The sequence below is a fragment of the Barbus barbus genome (genome assembly GCF_936440315.1).
Source record: "Barbus barbus genome assembly, chromosome: 39".
Lineage (NCBI taxonomy): Eukaryota > Metazoa > Chordata > Actinopteri > Cypriniformes > Cyprinidae > Barbus > Barbus barbus.
The window spans coordinates 13,270,990-13,289,179 of NC_136717.1; the positions used below are offsets into that span (position 1 = coordinate 13,270,990).

Consider the following 18,190-nt stretch of genomic DNA (forward strand, 5'->3'; position numbering starts at 1 on the left):
ATATCAGGGTTCAGAACTGTGAACAGTTGCATCCACACCTCCTATGCTGAGATCCTCTCAACATTGCAGGAGGGTGGGGGAGTTCTAAAGTGCTGAGTGGTCCTTCTTGTCCTGGGGCAAATAGGTCAAAGGTCATATGCCAAAGTTGTGATCAAGCTAGAGATTGAGTAAAGTGTAAGTCTGAGAGTCAGAGAGGGTCTCAGGAAGGACAGAGAGACAGGAAACAAGGATGATGAATCCTCCGCTGGTCAGCTAAATGATCATCAAATGTACAGCTCAACCAGTAAAGGGTTCTTTAGATTTGTGGCTGACCTCTGAACTCTGACCCCTCTCCCCCATTCCCCTATGCAACTGATGAGATCTGTTTCTCCTCCGGGTCAGCGTCTGCCTCTGCGTCACCCATCAACGGCTGCCTCTTCTTTAGCTCTCGTTGGTATTTTGCCATTAGAGAGGCATAAATGCAGCCATATGCTGCGGCAGCCACCATCATAATACACACGATTCCACAGACCACACCAGCGATCACTACTGTACCGATCGCCCTGCGAACACTGACCGGCCGATATCGCTGCTTCACACAGTCTGGTAGCTCCGCTTCCGTACGCACTACTGCACCTTCAGACGATGGAGCGGCTGTCCCTCGAAAACAAGGTGGAGATCCACCCTTTGTGCTCCCAGCCCCGCCCCCATTCTCATCTTCCAATTGCAGACAGTAGTTGAACATCTCCACAGGAACGCCCCTGATGTCACGACCCCTTAAATTCTTCGGAAGTGTACACTCAACAGCATCAACATAACCGCCTACAACACAAAGCAATAGAGAAAGAGAAATACAAATTTTAGCTCTCTGAGGTAAATAATAGTCACCTCTAATGAATTTAAATGGCTGCTTCAAGCCCTCCAAAATAGCACCGCACAGCTAGTAGGGTCAGCAGCCCTCTTCAATTTGCGTGCGTGTGTTTGTATGAGAGGAAGAGCGGTAGCTGGTGTATAATTAATAAGCCTGACATGCCTACAGAAGCTCTGTTCCCAAACCTAGTGAGCCGCCATGCTGCCTAGTGCCTACATATGTTAATGCATGTTAACTGTCATGGAACCTCATAAGACTGATTTGGAATGCTCTACATAGGCAGCAACTCCACATGCCACACAATTATTTTATTTTTTAAGTTTTGCATAGGATAGACGATTCTTGATTTTAATGTATCTATCTTGGATTTTCTTATGTGTTGCATTGTGGTATCTCCATGAAAATAAACATGCCTTAGAATTTGGTCAAAACAGAAGGCAGCATATGTAACATACCTACCTTCATGTCAAGAGAGCATCTATGATGCCTCAAAATGCTGCCTCCGTAGGCAGCTCACTTGGTTTTGGAACAGAGCAAGAGAATCGGAGCCCACCATGACTTTAGTCTCTTTCTCACACACGTTAAAAGCTTTGTGACTCAGCCTCTCATGTCTGTTTCAAATCCCCCTCCCTCTCAAAGCTGCTCTGAAATAGAATGAAATGAGTTTCTCTGACTCAGAGTAGAAGGATTGAGACAGATAGAAAAATAGAAAGCGAGAGGTATAGAGAATAAGAAGTAGAGGATTCTAAGCTCTGCTTCACAATGATTTTTGGGGTTTTGCCACAATTCATTGCCAGTGGTAGACAAACGATAGACAGGAAATTATTAGGGAGAGTGGGTACATATCCTACAATATGTCTAGTGTACATGCACTTACCATTAGCTTACAGTGCCATCTGTTAAAATCCTTAATAAAGCTTTTTTTAAACTGAAAATTATCTAAATTCGCATTGGTTAAGCCACATTCAAAGCCCTTGTAAAATGCCAATAAACTATATTACTTGATGGAAGAGTAGTTTATTCAAATTTTAAATATTAATAGTTTTAATTATTTATTGAACACTGTACTGCTGTTGTTGTCGCTATATAGGCACAACGATTTTAAGGGTGTTTTAGGCAGTGCACTTTGGGCTGTGCCAAAGAACACATCGTACTTAAAGTGACAGTTCACCCAAAAATGAACATTCTGTTTTTAATTTACATTTTATTATAAACCCACAAGACCATCTTCGGAAGTCCCCACAAGTCATCTTCGGAAACCGAAATTAAAATATATTTTTATAAAATCCATGAGCTTTTTGACCTTGCATAGACAGCAACGCAACTGACATGTTCAAAGCCCAGAAAGGTTGTAAGGACATTTTTAAGTAGTCCATGGCTGACTGACATTATTTTTGTTTTCTTTGTGCACAAAAAGTATTCTCGTAGCTTCAAAATATTGCGCTTGATCCATTGATCTCACATGGACTATTTTAACGATATTTATCTTACTACCTTTCTGGGCCTTGGACGTGTCAGTTGTGTTGCTGTCTATGCAAGATCAGAAAGCTCTTGGATTTTATCAAAAATATGTTAATTTGTGTTTGGAAGATGAACAAAGGTCTTACAGGTTTGGAATGAGATGAGGGTGAGTAATTAATGACAGAATTTTCATTTTTGGGTGAACTATCCGTGTAAGGTAAAATCTCAGTAACACACAGCCTCTTGTGGCTTATTGTTTAAAGGACGTTGTTTGTACACCTCCAGAGAATCAAAAGAGCACACAGGCCTCACCTCGATATATTAGCCACTCCATCCAGTGTTTGAAGTCTCTCAGGTTGCAGTCACACTCCCAGGGGTTCATGCCTAGCTCCAGGTGCTGAAGGTTGACGAGAGGCTCAAATGTGGCTCTCTCCAGGGCGTGAAGTCTGTTCCCAGCCAAGGAGAGCCAGCTCAGCCCTTGCAGCTCATCCAGCAGGCCCAGCGGCACAGCGGCCAAGCCATTCAGAGACAGATCCAGTCTCCGCAGCAGGGTCAGGCCGCGAAATAACTCACGATCCAAAACCGTCAAGCTGTTGTTACGCAAACTCAAATCGCTCAGGTTACTCAGCTCACGGAACAGTCTGGAAGGCAGGTTGTCCAGATAGTTATTGGACAGGTCTAGTGTCTCCAGGGTGCTTAGGTTGGCAAAGGCAGAGACCGGAAGGGAGGAGAGGCGGTTATTGGCCAGAAGGAGGGTATGTGTGCCCTCCGGGAGAGAAGTGAGAGCGGGCACAGATATTAGACTCCGCCCACTGCAGTTAGCTTCCAGTAAGTTACACACACACTCTGAAGGACAGCCAGCGCATAACTGCAGTAACGTAGCACACACACTCAGCACGCCTAGCAGACCTGTGGGAAAGAAGAAAAAACAAAAGTGTATATCGTCGGAAAGAACTGACATAAACCATCTCATTCTGAAAGTTGTTTTGATTGATGTAAAAGATGTGACAGGTGTTGATTTAGTGCCACTGTGAATCACATGTACAGTATTTAATGAAGGGGACCAGTGCTCGACAGAACTGAACCTGTAACTGCTGCTCCTACCATACTATTTTAAACCAGAGCTTATGTGATACGAACGGACCTCTAGACATAGCAGTATTTTTGTTTCAGTTACTGTAAGTAGCTGCTATCTGTTGCAGCACCTTCAGGCTGTTTTTTTTTATCTCACTTGTTTTCATTTGTGTATAAAGTGCTCTTAATGGGTTATTTTGCCAAAAATGAAAATTGTGTAATTATTTACTCGCCTTCATGTCTCTTCAAAACTGCATGACTTTCTTTCCTCCCTAGTACACAAAAGAAGATAGACTGCAGAAAGTCCAAAATGCTTTTTATCATATTGAATGCATGAGCTGTCAAGCTCCAAAACTGACAAAAAAAAAAATAAAATTGCACCAAAAATAAATGTATATTACTTATCTGCTTTATTCAAAGACTTCCAAAACCATATGCTTGCTTTGCAAAGAAAATACCAACATTTAACTTTCTATTTACTGAAAATCAATAACGAAATGCATAAAACATTCAATATTTCAATTGAATGTGAGTGCAAATGAGAACTGAGAGCAAATGAGATTTAAGAACTACACTGAAGTGGTGAGTAAATGACAACAATTCAGCTATTTCTTTGTCGTTTCCTGACTGAGATCCTCGAGTTGGCTAAATGGTTCCTTGTTGGCTGATGTTACATAAATTCTTGAGATCAGTATTGGTTTCTGCTTTAATGTATCAGTAAACAATAAAGCAACTGCAATGGTTGTAGGTTGGTGGGTTGCACCTAAAATTCGGTTAAAGGACCCTGTGTTGGACAAGCATTTTGGATGGATTTATGGAGTTCTGTTCCGATAGGATTAAAAGGTAGCAGGGAAAACAATGCATAGGTGAAATAAATAGGGAGTAGAAATGTTTTTGATACCTTTTGCATATTTTAGGCCTATGCAGTTTTTAATAGCATTAATACATTTCATTGTGTGATTTTAGGGACATTTTTCTTTATAAACAATTTTGAGATTTCACTATTCCTGAAGCAAAACCAATGGAGAACCACTGAACAAGAGAGATACAAATAATTTTTGTTCTCCTATGGCATCCGTTTTTCTGTTCTAAACGAACATGTATGATGGGAATATAATGTGCCTCAGAATTAAACAGAGAACGTCCTCTGCTCTGCTCTGCCATGACAAAACAAACATTTGCCAACTGTTCGTCACCTCTCTCTTTTATGCAACTGTGGAAGAGGGTAGGGAGCCATGTTTCTCTGTGTGTGTGAGAGACAGTCACATGCTATCAATGGATATGACGGTTTTAAATGTTGAGTTCCCAGTTGTCTCGTTGCTGAATGTGTGTGTGTGAGTGTTTGGCAGTTTGAGTGCAGACAGATGCAGTTACAGCACTCAGATATCTGATCCTGACCATCCTCAACACCCTGATCCCTCTGTAATCAGAGACACATACAATCATCGCAAACACACACACTCTCTCTCATACACACGCACACAATTCTGTGTAATCTCAATAATTTATCCATCCTTCTAAACTATGTAGTTGTGAATGATTCTATAATTGCTGTTTTGGCCAATCAACCTTCAATCTTCAGCATTTGCCATCTTTCCAGCACAAGGTCCCTTTTTTCTCTCATCCCTTCTGTTTGGCTGGGGACAAATGTGCACATCAGGATAGGCATATGACTGCTGTTATTGAAACACAATGTTCTTTCACTGTCATGTGCCCTCTGTGTTCAGAACAATCCTGTATTAAACCACAAAGAAGTCAATATATGTCAATGGCGAGAACGAAATCTCCCAGTGACTGGACCTAGTTTAAAATAGGATGAACGTCTATTCTGTGCCTTCACTACAATTTTAGAAAGTGTCCCTCTTTTCTTAGCTTTTCGAATTGGCTCATTTTAACAGGAGTCTGCAGTTCCAAGAATAAATAAAACAAATTACTAAAGAAATTTGAAGACAGTGCTGGTTGCTTCATTGAAAATGAACGGGGACTGCAGCTTTTAAGATACAAAATGCACCATAAAAGTAATTTGTACAATTTACATACTCTATAGTCTACAATCTATAGTCTTTTGACTCATTGAATCATTCAAATGCATTTTATGAACTGGATCAAGACATTAATTGAAACTATCAAAAGGAAATTCAAAGGAAAGATTCCTTCACAAATCGAGTGTGGATGTCAAGATTATCAGTGAATCAGTGAACATGCTTTTGCTCACACAAAGCTAGCTTATGGCTTTAGAAGTCTTTGAAGAGTGTGCAAGTCTTTAAGATAATTTTATGGTGTTTTGTCATTTTGGAGCTTGACAACACCGGTTTTCACTTTCATTAAACTGAAAGGAATGGCTATGATATTCCTTCAGAAAGCTTTGTGTTCCCCAGAAAAACAAAAGCAGTATTGACTTCCAATACAGATTTTAAGTCTGACGCTAAACCAGCAGATGAATATTTCCACTGTACAGTAGTAAGTATATGTGACAATGCAGCAGAACTGTGTGTGTGTGTGTGTTGCCTCTGCGTTGCTTCATGCAGATCTTTAATCAGAAACACATTAACTAAAGCCATCCTAATCCATCTGTTGCTGGGGCAGCTGGTGATGTTTGCTGCACTCTATACCACTCCATACACACCCACACAGACACATACGTCAACACACCACCTTTCTTCCCACAAACATATTAGTGAAACTGACAGTTTCCTGAAATGCATCAGTCTGCATTCTGGTGCTTTAGATCATTGATAGTCATATAAAGCATTTAAAACTGTATGAATGGAATCGGTTCTTAAGCCCAGCCCCTTCAGAAAAGTGAATGTGTGTGTGTGTTGGGCTCACCTTGGCTGTCCGGATTTCCTCTCCTCCTGCGACCCACTGTAGGTGCAGTGCTGAGCTGCATGTCTGTGCTTCTACGACTGCAGCTGCCTCAGATCTGCTGTGGCATCAGCTGGCCCTGATGCCAGCCTCCACAGGCAGCGATATGGGGCCAGTGAGGCGACTGCAGAGAGAGTTTGAAGGGTAGTCAGTTTTTTCTGCACTTAATATGACTTTTGAAGGTGAGCGCTTGTTTTCTGTCTGTCTCAGCATAGATGCCTTACTGAGTGTGTGAGCTGCGTGGCTTGTGTTTTTAGTAGCAGCGGTGAAACTCAAATAAACCTTGACATATTGGTAACAACAGTGTCACTGTCATGGCTTACTTTTTCAAATCAGCTCACTTTCTGTCAAGGTTTATCCCTTCTGTATGTATTCTAGTCTAGGCTCATTAGAAAACATCTTAGGAAAGAACAAATTAGCAATTAATTTTCAACACAAACTTTGCAACTTTGTTTCTCATTTCTGTTCAAAATTCTATTGTACCATTGATTAGACTATTCAACATGTTCCGGTAAAGTGATGGAAAATACAAGAATGAAAAATCACAAGTGTGAGCTCTTGAATATTTAAAATAATTTTTCATTTTATTTAAATACTTTATTATTTAATAATACTGTTCATATTTAATATTATGTTTTCCTAAATGGAGACTTATGCTTACATCTCCTGATTCTCACATTTTTCCAGTGCGAAAAAGACTCACAACTGTTTCCACTAAAGATTCAGAAGATTTCTCAACAATGTCTTCAACTGTTCTCCAATTTGTTTAAGATACCAAACTCTGAAATGCCAAGTTCAAATATTTCTCATCAAATTCTGTCAGCAAAGTCCACAAATTTGTGCTGATGAATAGAAAAGCAATCATAAAAAGCAACAATTAAACACGTATTTAAAAAGATGAAATATTTGATTTGTTTTACTTTTTGTCATGTAAACAATATCAGAGAATAATAAATATGCAATTATGCTGTTAAATTATGGAAATATTAGATTAAAATATCAGGTTGTACTTCAAGTACGTATGTCAACAATTGTCTCATTTGTATTTCTATAGAATTTCAAGAGAAGTATCCAAGACAAACTTTATACTTCAATCAAACATAACTGAAATATCCTGTAAGTCCCTCGAGCTATGAAAGAGCAACATCTGAGAAACAGAACTTTCCTCCCAGTACAAAGCCATCTGCAATACAGCGGTGCTTACTGTAATACAGCTCTCCAGGGTACAAAACCGTAGTAGAACTGACACTGCAGAGACCATTTAGTTAATTGCAGTACAGTAATACGACACTGAAACACTTACAGCACATGACAGAGATGGGAATATTTTTATTATAACGACGTACCATTATGTAATACCAGTTGTGTAACGCAATGCTGTGAATGTGTGTCTCAGATCATTGAGCACAAGGTTACAAGTTGCTTCTGTTTACGCCAGGCCAGTTTGCTGTAAAATGGCCGCTGCTGTCTTAGACTCCCTTTCTGTGACACTTCGGCCTTGTCACCTGCCACATCCATCACAGCGTGTGTGTCTGTGTGTGCGTATTTGCGCAACGCAACACCAATTCACCAGGCTGTCATCCGAAACGGCACAGTGGAAAAATGTGCAGACATTTAGAGATTATATTGCATGTGTGAATGTGTGTGTGTGTGCAAGTGAGTTTCTGCAAACACCTTTTGGAGTTGCTCAACACGTGAACATTTTCCGTGCATTTCGTTTCCTAGAACATGCAAGTTTGAGAGTGTGATAATATGCAAGGGTGTGTGTGTGTGTGTGAGGAGAGGATAATTAGTTGAGCAATGTGTCATTTGACTCCCAAGCATGCAGCCCGCACACACACACGTGATGTAATAGTCTCTCACTTTAGCAGCATCTCTCTTCACATCCAGTTCAGCACATATTTCACACATTCTCACCCCACTCCGTACTGACTTCCTGTGAATACACAAGGTCAACTATGCATGTGTGTGACAGCATATATGTTGTTACTGTGACTTCCAACACATAAGTAAATAGAAACGCCCTTTTGATATTCACCCCTGAACCAGTCCCTTTTCTCATGCACACACGCACAAAAGAAGGCCATCAAAGTCAACGGCGGAGCGAAGAAATGTCTTGAAACAAAGGCATGGAGGCCACAGGATGAATTATTAAGAGCAGAATCACAAACAAAGACACACGCTCGCAAAAAAACACACATGCTCACTCAAGGAACACATACAGAGTATGCACAAAAACATTCATACCTATTACACAAATGTTTTTAGTCCTACCGTAAATGTGTGTATATATGCAAGTGTTCACAAGATTGCATATTGTAGATGCAATCTCACTCCTAAATGCTTATATACACTCAAAAGCAGCATTCCAGCACAACACCTGCGCTCACATATACATCTTTACATTTCCTTTGTGTCTATATAAAAAACTGGACATTGCATGCTCTATACCCAAAACAACAGGCGTATGAGTCTGTCTCATAAAAAAACATCCCTCGGCAGGCATCGTGCACAGACATGGTAATCATAATCAAGGCAAACTGTAATGTGTGTGTGTGTGTATGTGTGTTATAGGTTAACAGTGTTTCACTCACCGTCTTTAGATGGTGTCCTTCTCAGCGTCCCCCCCCCCAAGCTTACACACACACTGTCTCTCTCACACACACACACGCACACACACACGGCTGTGGGAGAAATGAGCGAATAGCAGCTCTTGTAACGCTCCAATATGGAAATGAAAATATCCTTCCGCTGCCAAGAGCAACGGCTGCCACAGAAGGAGAGATGGATTGGAGGAAGGAAAAAAACGATTAAAATAAAGAAGAGGGAGATGAAGGAGGGGAGTTAAATCCTGCGCAATGCCTTGCTGTAATGCTCAGAGAGAGGAGGACACAGAGAGAGAAAGAGAGTGAGTGAGTGAGTGAGTGAGAAATAGAGAGAGAGAGGGGGAAAGAGGAGGGAGAGGTGTGCTCCAGTCTTTCAATTCTCTGTGGTTTCCAGCAGATCGGCTCGCCTCTGTGTTGGTATATTGAGTCCACAAAATGCACTTGAGTGTGTGTATGTGTATGTGTGTGTGTCAGGAGGTTGTTTCTCAAGCGCGTGCTGTCCTCGGGCTAGCCTTTGGTGCGCATGTGTGTCTGTGTGAGTATGTGTGTGAGTAAGTGTGTGTGTGTGTTGCTTTCTCCATATGTGCATGTGGTGAGGCGTGCAGTGTAAGCGTGTGCCAGCCTTGTCAAAGATAGTAACATTAGTGAGGGATGAGAAGAGAGAGGAGGGGTCGCGAAAACAGCTGATTCTTTCTCCCTCTTTATTCATAGATAGATAGATAAATAGATAGATAGTAGCAGCGATGCATTTTGCTATCTATTTATCTATCTACTATATCTCTATCTATCTAAGTTGTATGTAGATAGATTGATCTATATATAGTGTATCTATCAATTGTCTATCTAAACCTATCCATCCATCCTTCTATCTATCTATCTATCTATCTATCTATCTATCTATCTATCTATCTATCTATCTATCTATCTATCTATCTATCTATCTATCTATCTATCGTCCATCCATCCATCTATCTATCTATAGTGTATCTATCAATTGTCCGTCCATCCATCTATCTGTCCTTCTATCTATCTATCTATCTATCTATCTATCTATCTATCTATCTATCTATCTATCTATCTATCTATCTATAGTGTATCTATCAATTGTCCGTCTGTCTGTCTGTCCATCCATCCATCCATCCATCCATCCATCTATCTATCCATCGTGTATCTATCAATTGTCCATCCATCTATCTATCTATCTATCTATCTATCTATCTATCTATCTATCTATCTATCTATCTATCTATCTATCTATCTATCTATCTATCTATCTATCTATCTATCTATCTATCTATCATGTATCTATCAATTGTCCATCCATCCATCTATTTGTCCTTCTATCTATCTATCTATCTATCTATCTATCTATCTATCTATCTATCTATCTATCTATCTATCTATCTATCTATCTATCTGTCCTTCTATCTATCTATCCATCTATCCATCTATCCCCGTCTATCCATCTATCCGTCTGTCCGTCTATCCATCCATCCGTCCGTCCGTCCGTCCGTCCGTCCGTCCGTCCGTCCGTCCGTCTGTCTGTCTGTCTGTCTATCATCTAAAGGTGCTTCAAAAGTTTCTTCACAGTGATGCCATAGAAGAACCATTTTTGGTTCCATAAAGAACCATCTCTTTCTTATCTTTTTATAATCTGAAGAACCTTCTTTCGCCACGAAGAACCTTTTGTGAAACAGAAAGTTTCTTCAGATGTTAAAGGTTCTTTATGGAACCATTTAGACAAAAAGGTTTGTCTATGGCATCGTGAAGCACCTGTATTTTTAAGAGTGTATAGTGTTACAATCAATTATGTATACAGATAAACAGATCATCATTGCTGCTTTTAATGGCTGCATGTGAATCTATCTGAAAAAAAAAAACATGATTCTTCCTCCCTTGTTATGTGTGGATGGATGAATGGATGGATGCATGGATAGATGAATGGATAGATTGATCCAATCACATGTAGCCAACGCCAGAAGTGATGCATTTTACACTCTGTGATGTCCTCAGAGTGCTTACATCATGCAACAGTGCAGGAATGTAATCATACATGTACTTGCCATTGTTCACATGGACTGACAAGACCAAATGTCATCCACGTATACAAACATTCCTGCTATTGCCTGGTGTTCTGAATAATGCATAGAGGCATGCAGGCCACGCTGCAGCACCAGCACCTCATAAAAAAGGAGAAATGCATCCATTGATAGCTATTTATAAGAGGAAAAGCATTTTGCGACATCAGAAGCATTTACCTCCTGTGTGTTGTGGGCTGTTGCAACACACCGTGTACTTCAGAAGGACCTCAGTGCCGCCCACATGCTTTCACATGCCAGACATTGACAAGAAAAAGCACTACAGCCCTATTAAATCCTTACCATGCCATTTCTCTCTTTATCAGAATCTCTGTATGTTATGAAGTGTGCATGTGGGTGCGTACATTGATGATCCTATTTTGTCATATTTTGGTGGTGAGTCTTCAAGGTGTCGGTAGGGGCTGCACTGACATCATGTTACCTAAGCAACAGAGGGAAAGAAACAGAGAGAGAGAGAGGTGGGGGATTGAGAGGGTGTTTTTTGACTCACTGTTAGCATATGCTACTTGAGCTCTTCATGATAATCTGCAATGTAAAGACCCTGCTGCTCTGTTTGCCATCGCACACACCCTGCAGTTCAGTCCTGGCATATTCAAATAGATATTAACTACATTAGCATAATTTAGTATACATGAATATCGTTTTGAATTTGAAATGCATATTAAGCTATGCTTAAAACCATAAAATATCGCAGAATCTACTGCACAGATCAGTGAACCAGTTAAAACAATACATGAAGTACAATGTTCTCTCACAGACTCAGTTCATCTATACTTCAATAACCCACACACACGAGCTGAGGCCTGGACATTAAGCTTATTATGACCAGATGAATCTTATTCTTAAATAACGAGGTTTTGTTTTATATAATTAAAATAGCACACATTCACACACTCATGAATATACTCTGACGTACATTCCACAAATTTGGTACACTTTTACATCTAATGTTTTTTTTGTTCGTTTTTTAAAGCATTAGGAGGCACAAAAGTTTTTTGCTGTGCGAACTATTAAATGTAAATTATCTTGTAACTTGAGTAGCTTAACTTAAATGAACATTTCAAGCTAGTTTTAAACATCAAGTGCCAGCGCAAACTGTCTTTTGGCATTAAAATAGTATTGCCAGGATTTACCAAAGAAGAATTAGCGCTGAAAAGGTGTGGACACAGTTATTTTTGTGCCTGACTTTATTGAATATGCATTTGTAGGAGTTTCCCTTTCAGATTAAAAATTTATGGGAAGAGAGTATTAAAATGAATCACGCAATTTACTAACGTTTGCGCTCGTCAAATTACTGGTATTTGCACCATTATTTAATGCCCCAAAAAAGCATGTCTTAAAGCAGGCACTAATTTGCGCTGCTCTTGATAGATTGCGCTAGTCCTTAACGAAATGTTCTGGCTTCATCTGTGTTCTTTAATGTGTGCATTGTTAGTAAATCACCCGCAGAATTTTCCCTTCCATCGGTGCTTTTATGGAATTGCACTCTAACGCTAATTTGCCCTGTTTAGTAAATCTGGCCCCAATGTCTATTTTCTATGAAATTTTACATTGGGAAATAAGCATTTATCAGTAACTAAAAACTAGCAGCTTCGTTGAGGCTCATTTATTACATTTTGTCTGATAATTGAGATTTACTCTTTATTTCTCTGTTTGTTGAACAAAATTACACAAATGATTATAAACTGCATTTACATATTAGTAGCATAGTATATAAAAACCTCATATTAAATGAATGGAATATAACACCTTATATATTGACCTTAGTTGAGAATTTCAATCTCTGTTTTGTAGCCTATATTCACGGAAAGTGCCACATATATTTCACACATTTCTCCCTCACATCCCATTGCTTCCTCATTAAAGGTTTTGTATTTAACCATCAAATGGTAAAGTCTGTTCAGTTTAAGTAGGATTGCTTGCTCGCCGTGCTGTCGCTGTATCACATCATTGTTTGTTTTTGTGTGTGGGATGTTTGTGTGGAAAAGAGAATGACAGAAGCTCAGAAAACTGGGTATTTACTAAATTATCTGCTCTGCTGGAGTCACATGTCTTCCTTCATTCACACTTCTAACTGTGCTGGGATGCATCTGCGAGCTCGCTCATCACTATTTTTGGGTAATCTTCATTGCAGGGTTGTCCAAATCTTTAGGACGCTGGAGGAGACATGGTGACTGTAATCTTCCAGTGTTGTTACAGTATGTCTGCAGGGTCTAGGGCTTTATAATACACATATATTCATTCAAGAGATTGTCTCCCCTTTGTTAGCCATCTTCCCCGCCCCGAGCAGCTATTACCAACACTGCCTTCCACTCTCTGGCTCTTTATTATCCAACTCTATTAATTAGCTTCAGTATGATAGATGGTCCTGTTCTGGTCTCTCTCTCTCTCTGAATTATTGAAGTTAAAAGATTTTTACTCAAACGAACAATTTACTGCAGTTTAATCAGACCCGTCAACTCATTGCAAATTCAAACTGTCCTACTAATTACACAGAGTCAACAAAACCGTGTTCTGTAAAAAGCAGCAGTTTTTGAGGGAAAATGATGTACAGATTGAGTTATTAGGCATCGGGTTTGATATATGAGGTACTGCGTTTAAGGTAATAAACTGAAGTATGAGGTATAGGGATGAAGAATGAGATATCAGGTTTAATATATGAGCTATCAGGACTGAGACATAAGATATCAGCACATTTTGTATGTTTAAGCTTGAGAGAGTGGGCGGCTACTGATGTATGCTGGGATAATATCCCAGTCGAATGGAACGGGTCTTCAGCAAAAAAATAAAGTCTCAGAGTCTATTCACATATACATGTTTGTGTATTTAATTTGATATGTTATAATACTAAATAAATATGAAAATCATTATCTTTTCTAATTTTTGTGTCTGTGTGTCTTTCCTGCATAGCCACTGGTGTACAGATGACTCTTGAGATGTTGGAAAAAAGGCTTTGGTCCATAGCCACGCAGGTACTAAAACAAATATATCAAATCTGCAATTACAATTTATTGCTTGCTGTCCGTTTATGCATGTTTATTTTAATGGCTGCATTCATGTTTTGCTAACCTTGGGGGAAAAAAAGTATTAATAAACAGATGTAAAAATGTAATAATAAATTATATTATTTAAAATATAAATTATATTATATTATTATATTATATTATAAAACAAATGTCAACAGGATGTCTCCACAAGGATATGTACACAAGCATATGTGATACAGGCCGGATGTGTCCTATCTGTTTAAACATTGTGCATTCTGTGATGGGAGGTGAAGACAAACACAATAATGTTAGTGGTGACACTCCTGGCACAGGCTTTTGTTTGACATTTATGATACAAACAGAAGATATTGAGTGTTGAGAGAGGGGTGGCAGAGTCCAGACGGCACTCGAAAAGAATGGGGAGCGGAGGCGATATCATTCTCTACATCCTCCTCAGGGAGGACATTCTCCCGTTTTTCTCGTGCCCCTGGGATTTTCCATGCCTCCCTGAACGCTGTTCCACCTCAGCTGGCACATTACCACTGTTTGTCTGTGTTCACTCCTGACTGCAGCGATATTAACTAATGCCTTATTCAGTGAAGTCAAAGCTAATGACAATACCACAGTGATTATTTTTAGTTTTAATGCTTGAAGTTTTAAAATCCAAATCCATTAAGTACATCAACACGGCACACACTATAAGATGAAACATGCATGAAGTGAGAAAGAGACTGGCGTTAATGTCTGTGTGTAAATTGTGCAAGGTTATTCTTAGTCCTAGTTGAGAATAATGAGTGTTTTGCCGCTAGAGCACACATACATCATCTTTAAAACAAGACAAATTTACCTGCTTAGCAAAGTTGTGCAAGAGAAAATATTATGAGAGTATACACCTTTAAAGCTTATTTGCCCTAACCTATTGGCATTTTAAGCATAAATGTAACCTAAAAAGTGCTGTTTATTATTTTTGTGGAAACCTTGACAGTTTTTCAGGATTATGTGATTTTTTTTTAGTAATAACGTAAGTCTTCACGGTTACTTTTTACTGTTAAGATTAATTTAATGCATAATTGATGAATATTTATTAACAAAAAAATAAAAATGTCATACTGACCCCAAACTTTTGAGCATTAGAGTACTGTATATATAAAAAATATACATAATGCTTAATATTTGAGCAGATAAATGTAGCTTTAGGTTGTTCAATATTCTTTACAGGGAAACAATGTTCCCTCAGAAGGACACACAAATGCTTAAATTAAGATATATGATGTAAGGATCTTTGATAGTAGTTATACTAAATATTTACATGTCCCTGTGAGAGGAATTGTTTCTGCTTCACCTGTCCCTATTCTCATCTGATACATGGCTAGAGTAAAAGCACACAGGAGCCTACACAGACCATGTGATAGCTTAAAGGCAGAACAGTGATGTTATAAGCAGGAGTTGAGTTTAAAGCTATTAGTCCTGAGCCTGTGATTTCATATCAATTAACGCTTTTCCTTTTTTTCACCACTGCTCATATTATCTGGATGAATATCAGGCGAATGACACAGATGTATGTACTCATTACAAATACAAGAATAATCTCGATACCATAAAAACTTAAAAAGATATCATCATCATCAGCAGCTGTTTCCCTGTCTTCTTCAATGTCTGTCTCTCTCTTTCACAGTGTTCAGGTGTAGAGGGGCTTTGTCCTCTAAGCTGTACCGATAATCCGGTGAGTGTCTTACAGTGTAGTATTTATAGTGCATAAGTGCTGGGCATCTAGAGCATTTGTAGACATATCTGTAAAAATATGTATCGCCAGTCCTCCATAAAACTAATTCAAAGTGACAAATGCTTTTCCTTTTTTGTGTTTGTGTGCAGGATGTTAACTGCTACGTCATTGACAGTAATGGCTTTATCATCATCTCTAAGGACAGGACTGATGTAAGAGCACTTAAAGTGACAGGTTAAGGTCAACATGAAATGGCATTCCCAAAAATATAAAGTAAAATTGCGTATGTGTGTGTGTGTGTCATATACATATATATATATATATATATATATATATATATATATATACAGTTTATTGTTTAGAAATGGTTATTGATTTATTAATTTACTATTTATTAGAAATTCTAAAGACTCTGTAAAAAAAATCCTCTTTAGTGTTTGTTTGCAGTCATTTAAAGCCCTGGAGATTTAGGTTAAGATGGGGAATGACACGCAGTAAAATTTCATCTAGAGTGCCGTTTAAGTGGTTCAGTTGAAAACAGGTCATGGTCAAAAAAAAAAAAAAAAGAACTTAATGAAGTCATGAAATAAAACGGGTCCTAAATAAGGACATTTATGCTGTGAATAACGCAGATTAAAAAAAGCTCTATTTGACGTTGACTCAGCATAAGAAGGTGACTGTGAAAATGAATGAAGGAATAAATAAATAAATGCATGAGGTGTTTTCCATCATTAGCAGCGGTCCTATGAGAGAGCCAGAGAGAGAGGAGAACGGTGCATCATCAGGGTAAATATAGAGGAGAGGAGGGATAACAGGGGTTATCTGAATAATTCAGTGCACTGGGTGCAGTAAACGCTGACTCTGATGTGGGCCTGCAGTCTTACGGAGCCCAAACGCTGTTTAAAATTTGATTTCAGTGCTTTCTTGAACAGTAAAGTCAGCACGCCTATGGAAAAAATAATTAATATAGATGAATTCATTCTGAGCTGTCATTGTTCCTGTTGTGAACCAGAACGAGATCCTGTTGAAATAAATAATATTTTATTTAATGTCTTAAAGCCACGTGTCTCTGTATTCTCTGTAGGTTGGCAGGTTTCTGGGGGAAATTGACGGGTCGGTGATGTCACAGCTCTTGAAAATGGGCATGTTCAAAAGGTACGAGAACTTTTTTGTGTGTTACGAAACACTTAAAAATGTAATGTAATGCATTAAGGTGCAAATGCTGTCACTGCATGTTTTCCACAGAGTGTTACTCTATGACTATCAGGCCATGTGTAAGGTGAATCCTCACTCTGCTAGCGGCGCTCGACCCCTGCTAAGTGTAAGCATTGTCCTGTCTGTTTGAATAACGTCTAGCAGAACACAACCATCAGATGCTATCAGTGTTACTTGTAAAGCATTACATTGCTGTTCTTTCAATCCACTGTGTATGGGTGGAGGTCACAGCTGATCTAGATAAAGGCTTGGCCTTCACACCATGACCCTTTGTGATGGTGTAAAGAGAAAAAGACTAGATATATGGTTTCTGTCATAAGTTCTTGAACAGAAATTCTCAGTGTAATTGAAATGTAAGGATGCCAGCTTCACTCTTTTTAATCCTTTTTCCCTGCTTTTCTTCCTCCCTCAGCCCTTTTATAATCTTTTGGCAGCACTGAGATGGTTCTTGTCGAACTTCCTGTTGTAAGTGTGGCTGTTTGTTAGAACATTTTCTGTGCTTCAAATCATCAGTGACTCAGTTCATCCCTCGTAAAATCAGACATTTTCTCTCTGCCAGGTTTTTACTGGACTTCAACATCTACAGTCTGTGGCACTCAGATCCCTTTGCAGAGGGTATGTGTAAAGCTAAAAGCTCAGTGTAAAGTAATACCATCATTTCATCATTCATTGGTGTTCCTCACCTGTGTGTGTGGGTGTTCCTGTGTCTTCCTCACCTTCTCTCTTATATCTTTAATTCTGTAACCCATCTTCATCTTGACGTGTCACAGCCAAGAGCTTATTCCATGCATGTAAGTGTGGTCTCCATCACTGTATGTGATATTGCTAGTGCTGTGTGTGAAAAAGAGAGCAGAGAAAGACTTGGTCATGTTGTTATTCATGATCAAACGTGACATTTTTTATTGCTGTCTAGATTGTTCAAATCACACTGTTGTTGAAAGTGTATAATGAAAGTATCCTATAGCTTATGGCAAAATGTATTTTGAAAGATAACTGTAGATTTGTTTTGTAGCTAGTAAGAAGTCAAAGGGGGACATTCTGCAGCCCTGTGACACTGAGTATCCCAGCTTCGTCTATGAGCCGTCAATCAAAGAAACCAACAGCATAATCAAGTGTGGGAGATGTCAAAAGTAAGAACACACATAGGGATGGAAGGGGGGAAGGGATTATATCTCACAATTAAATATAGATTTTTTTTAATAAGCTCTTGACAAGTCAGATTTGCTAAATGTAAAGTTGTAATTATGAGAACCTAAAGCTGTTCTTGGATTTAAATCCTTGGAATGCACTTCTGCATCATCTTTCCGAAC

At 39.0% G+C, this 18,190-nt stretch overlaps 2 protein-coding genes across 2 annotated transcripts in view; one reads left to right on the plus strand and one right to left on the minus strand.

The window, feature by feature from the left end:
- The window catches only part of LOC306858664 (voltage-dependent calcium channel subunit alpha-2/delta-4-like), a gene marked incomplete at its 5' end in the record, with an annotated part of 39,781 nt that overhangs the window by 19,143 nt on the left and 2,448 nt on the right, over nucleotides 1-18,190 (plus strand). The window contains 9 exons of the mRNA XM_079399295.1: nucleotides 13,866-13,927; nucleotides 15,486-15,500; nucleotides 15,618-15,665; nucleotides 15,815-15,877; nucleotides 16,750-16,820; nucleotides 16,911-16,986; nucleotides 17,293-17,345; nucleotides 17,440-17,520; nucleotides 17,897-18,010. Coding sequence (XP_079255421.1) covers nucleotides 13,866-13,927; nucleotides 15,486-15,500; nucleotides 15,618-15,665; nucleotides 15,815-15,877; nucleotides 16,750-16,820; nucleotides 16,911-16,986; nucleotides 17,293-17,345; nucleotides 17,440-17,520; nucleotides 17,897-18,010 — 583 coding nt within the window. The remainder of the gene's footprint in view (nucleotides 1-13,865; nucleotides 13,928-15,485; nucleotides 15,501-15,617; nucleotides 15,666-15,814; nucleotides 15,878-16,749; nucleotides 16,821-16,910; nucleotides 16,987-17,292; nucleotides 17,346-17,439; nucleotides 17,521-17,896; nucleotides 18,011-18,190) is intronic.
- Nucleotides 84-8,960, minus strand: LOC306858665 (leucine-rich repeat and transmembrane domain-containing protein 2-like). Its single transcript, XM_079399296.1, has 4 exons — nucleotides 8,845-8,960; nucleotides 6,215-6,374; nucleotides 2,624-3,220; nucleotides 84-801 (listed from the first exon to the last, which is right to left on the minus strand). Exons 2-4 carry the CDS (start codon nucleotides 6,273-6,275, stop codon nucleotides 344-346), a joined length of 1,116 nt encoding a protein of 371 aa, XP_079255422.1. The 5' UTR covers nucleotides 6,276-6,374; nucleotides 8,845-8,960; the 3' UTR covers nucleotides 84-343.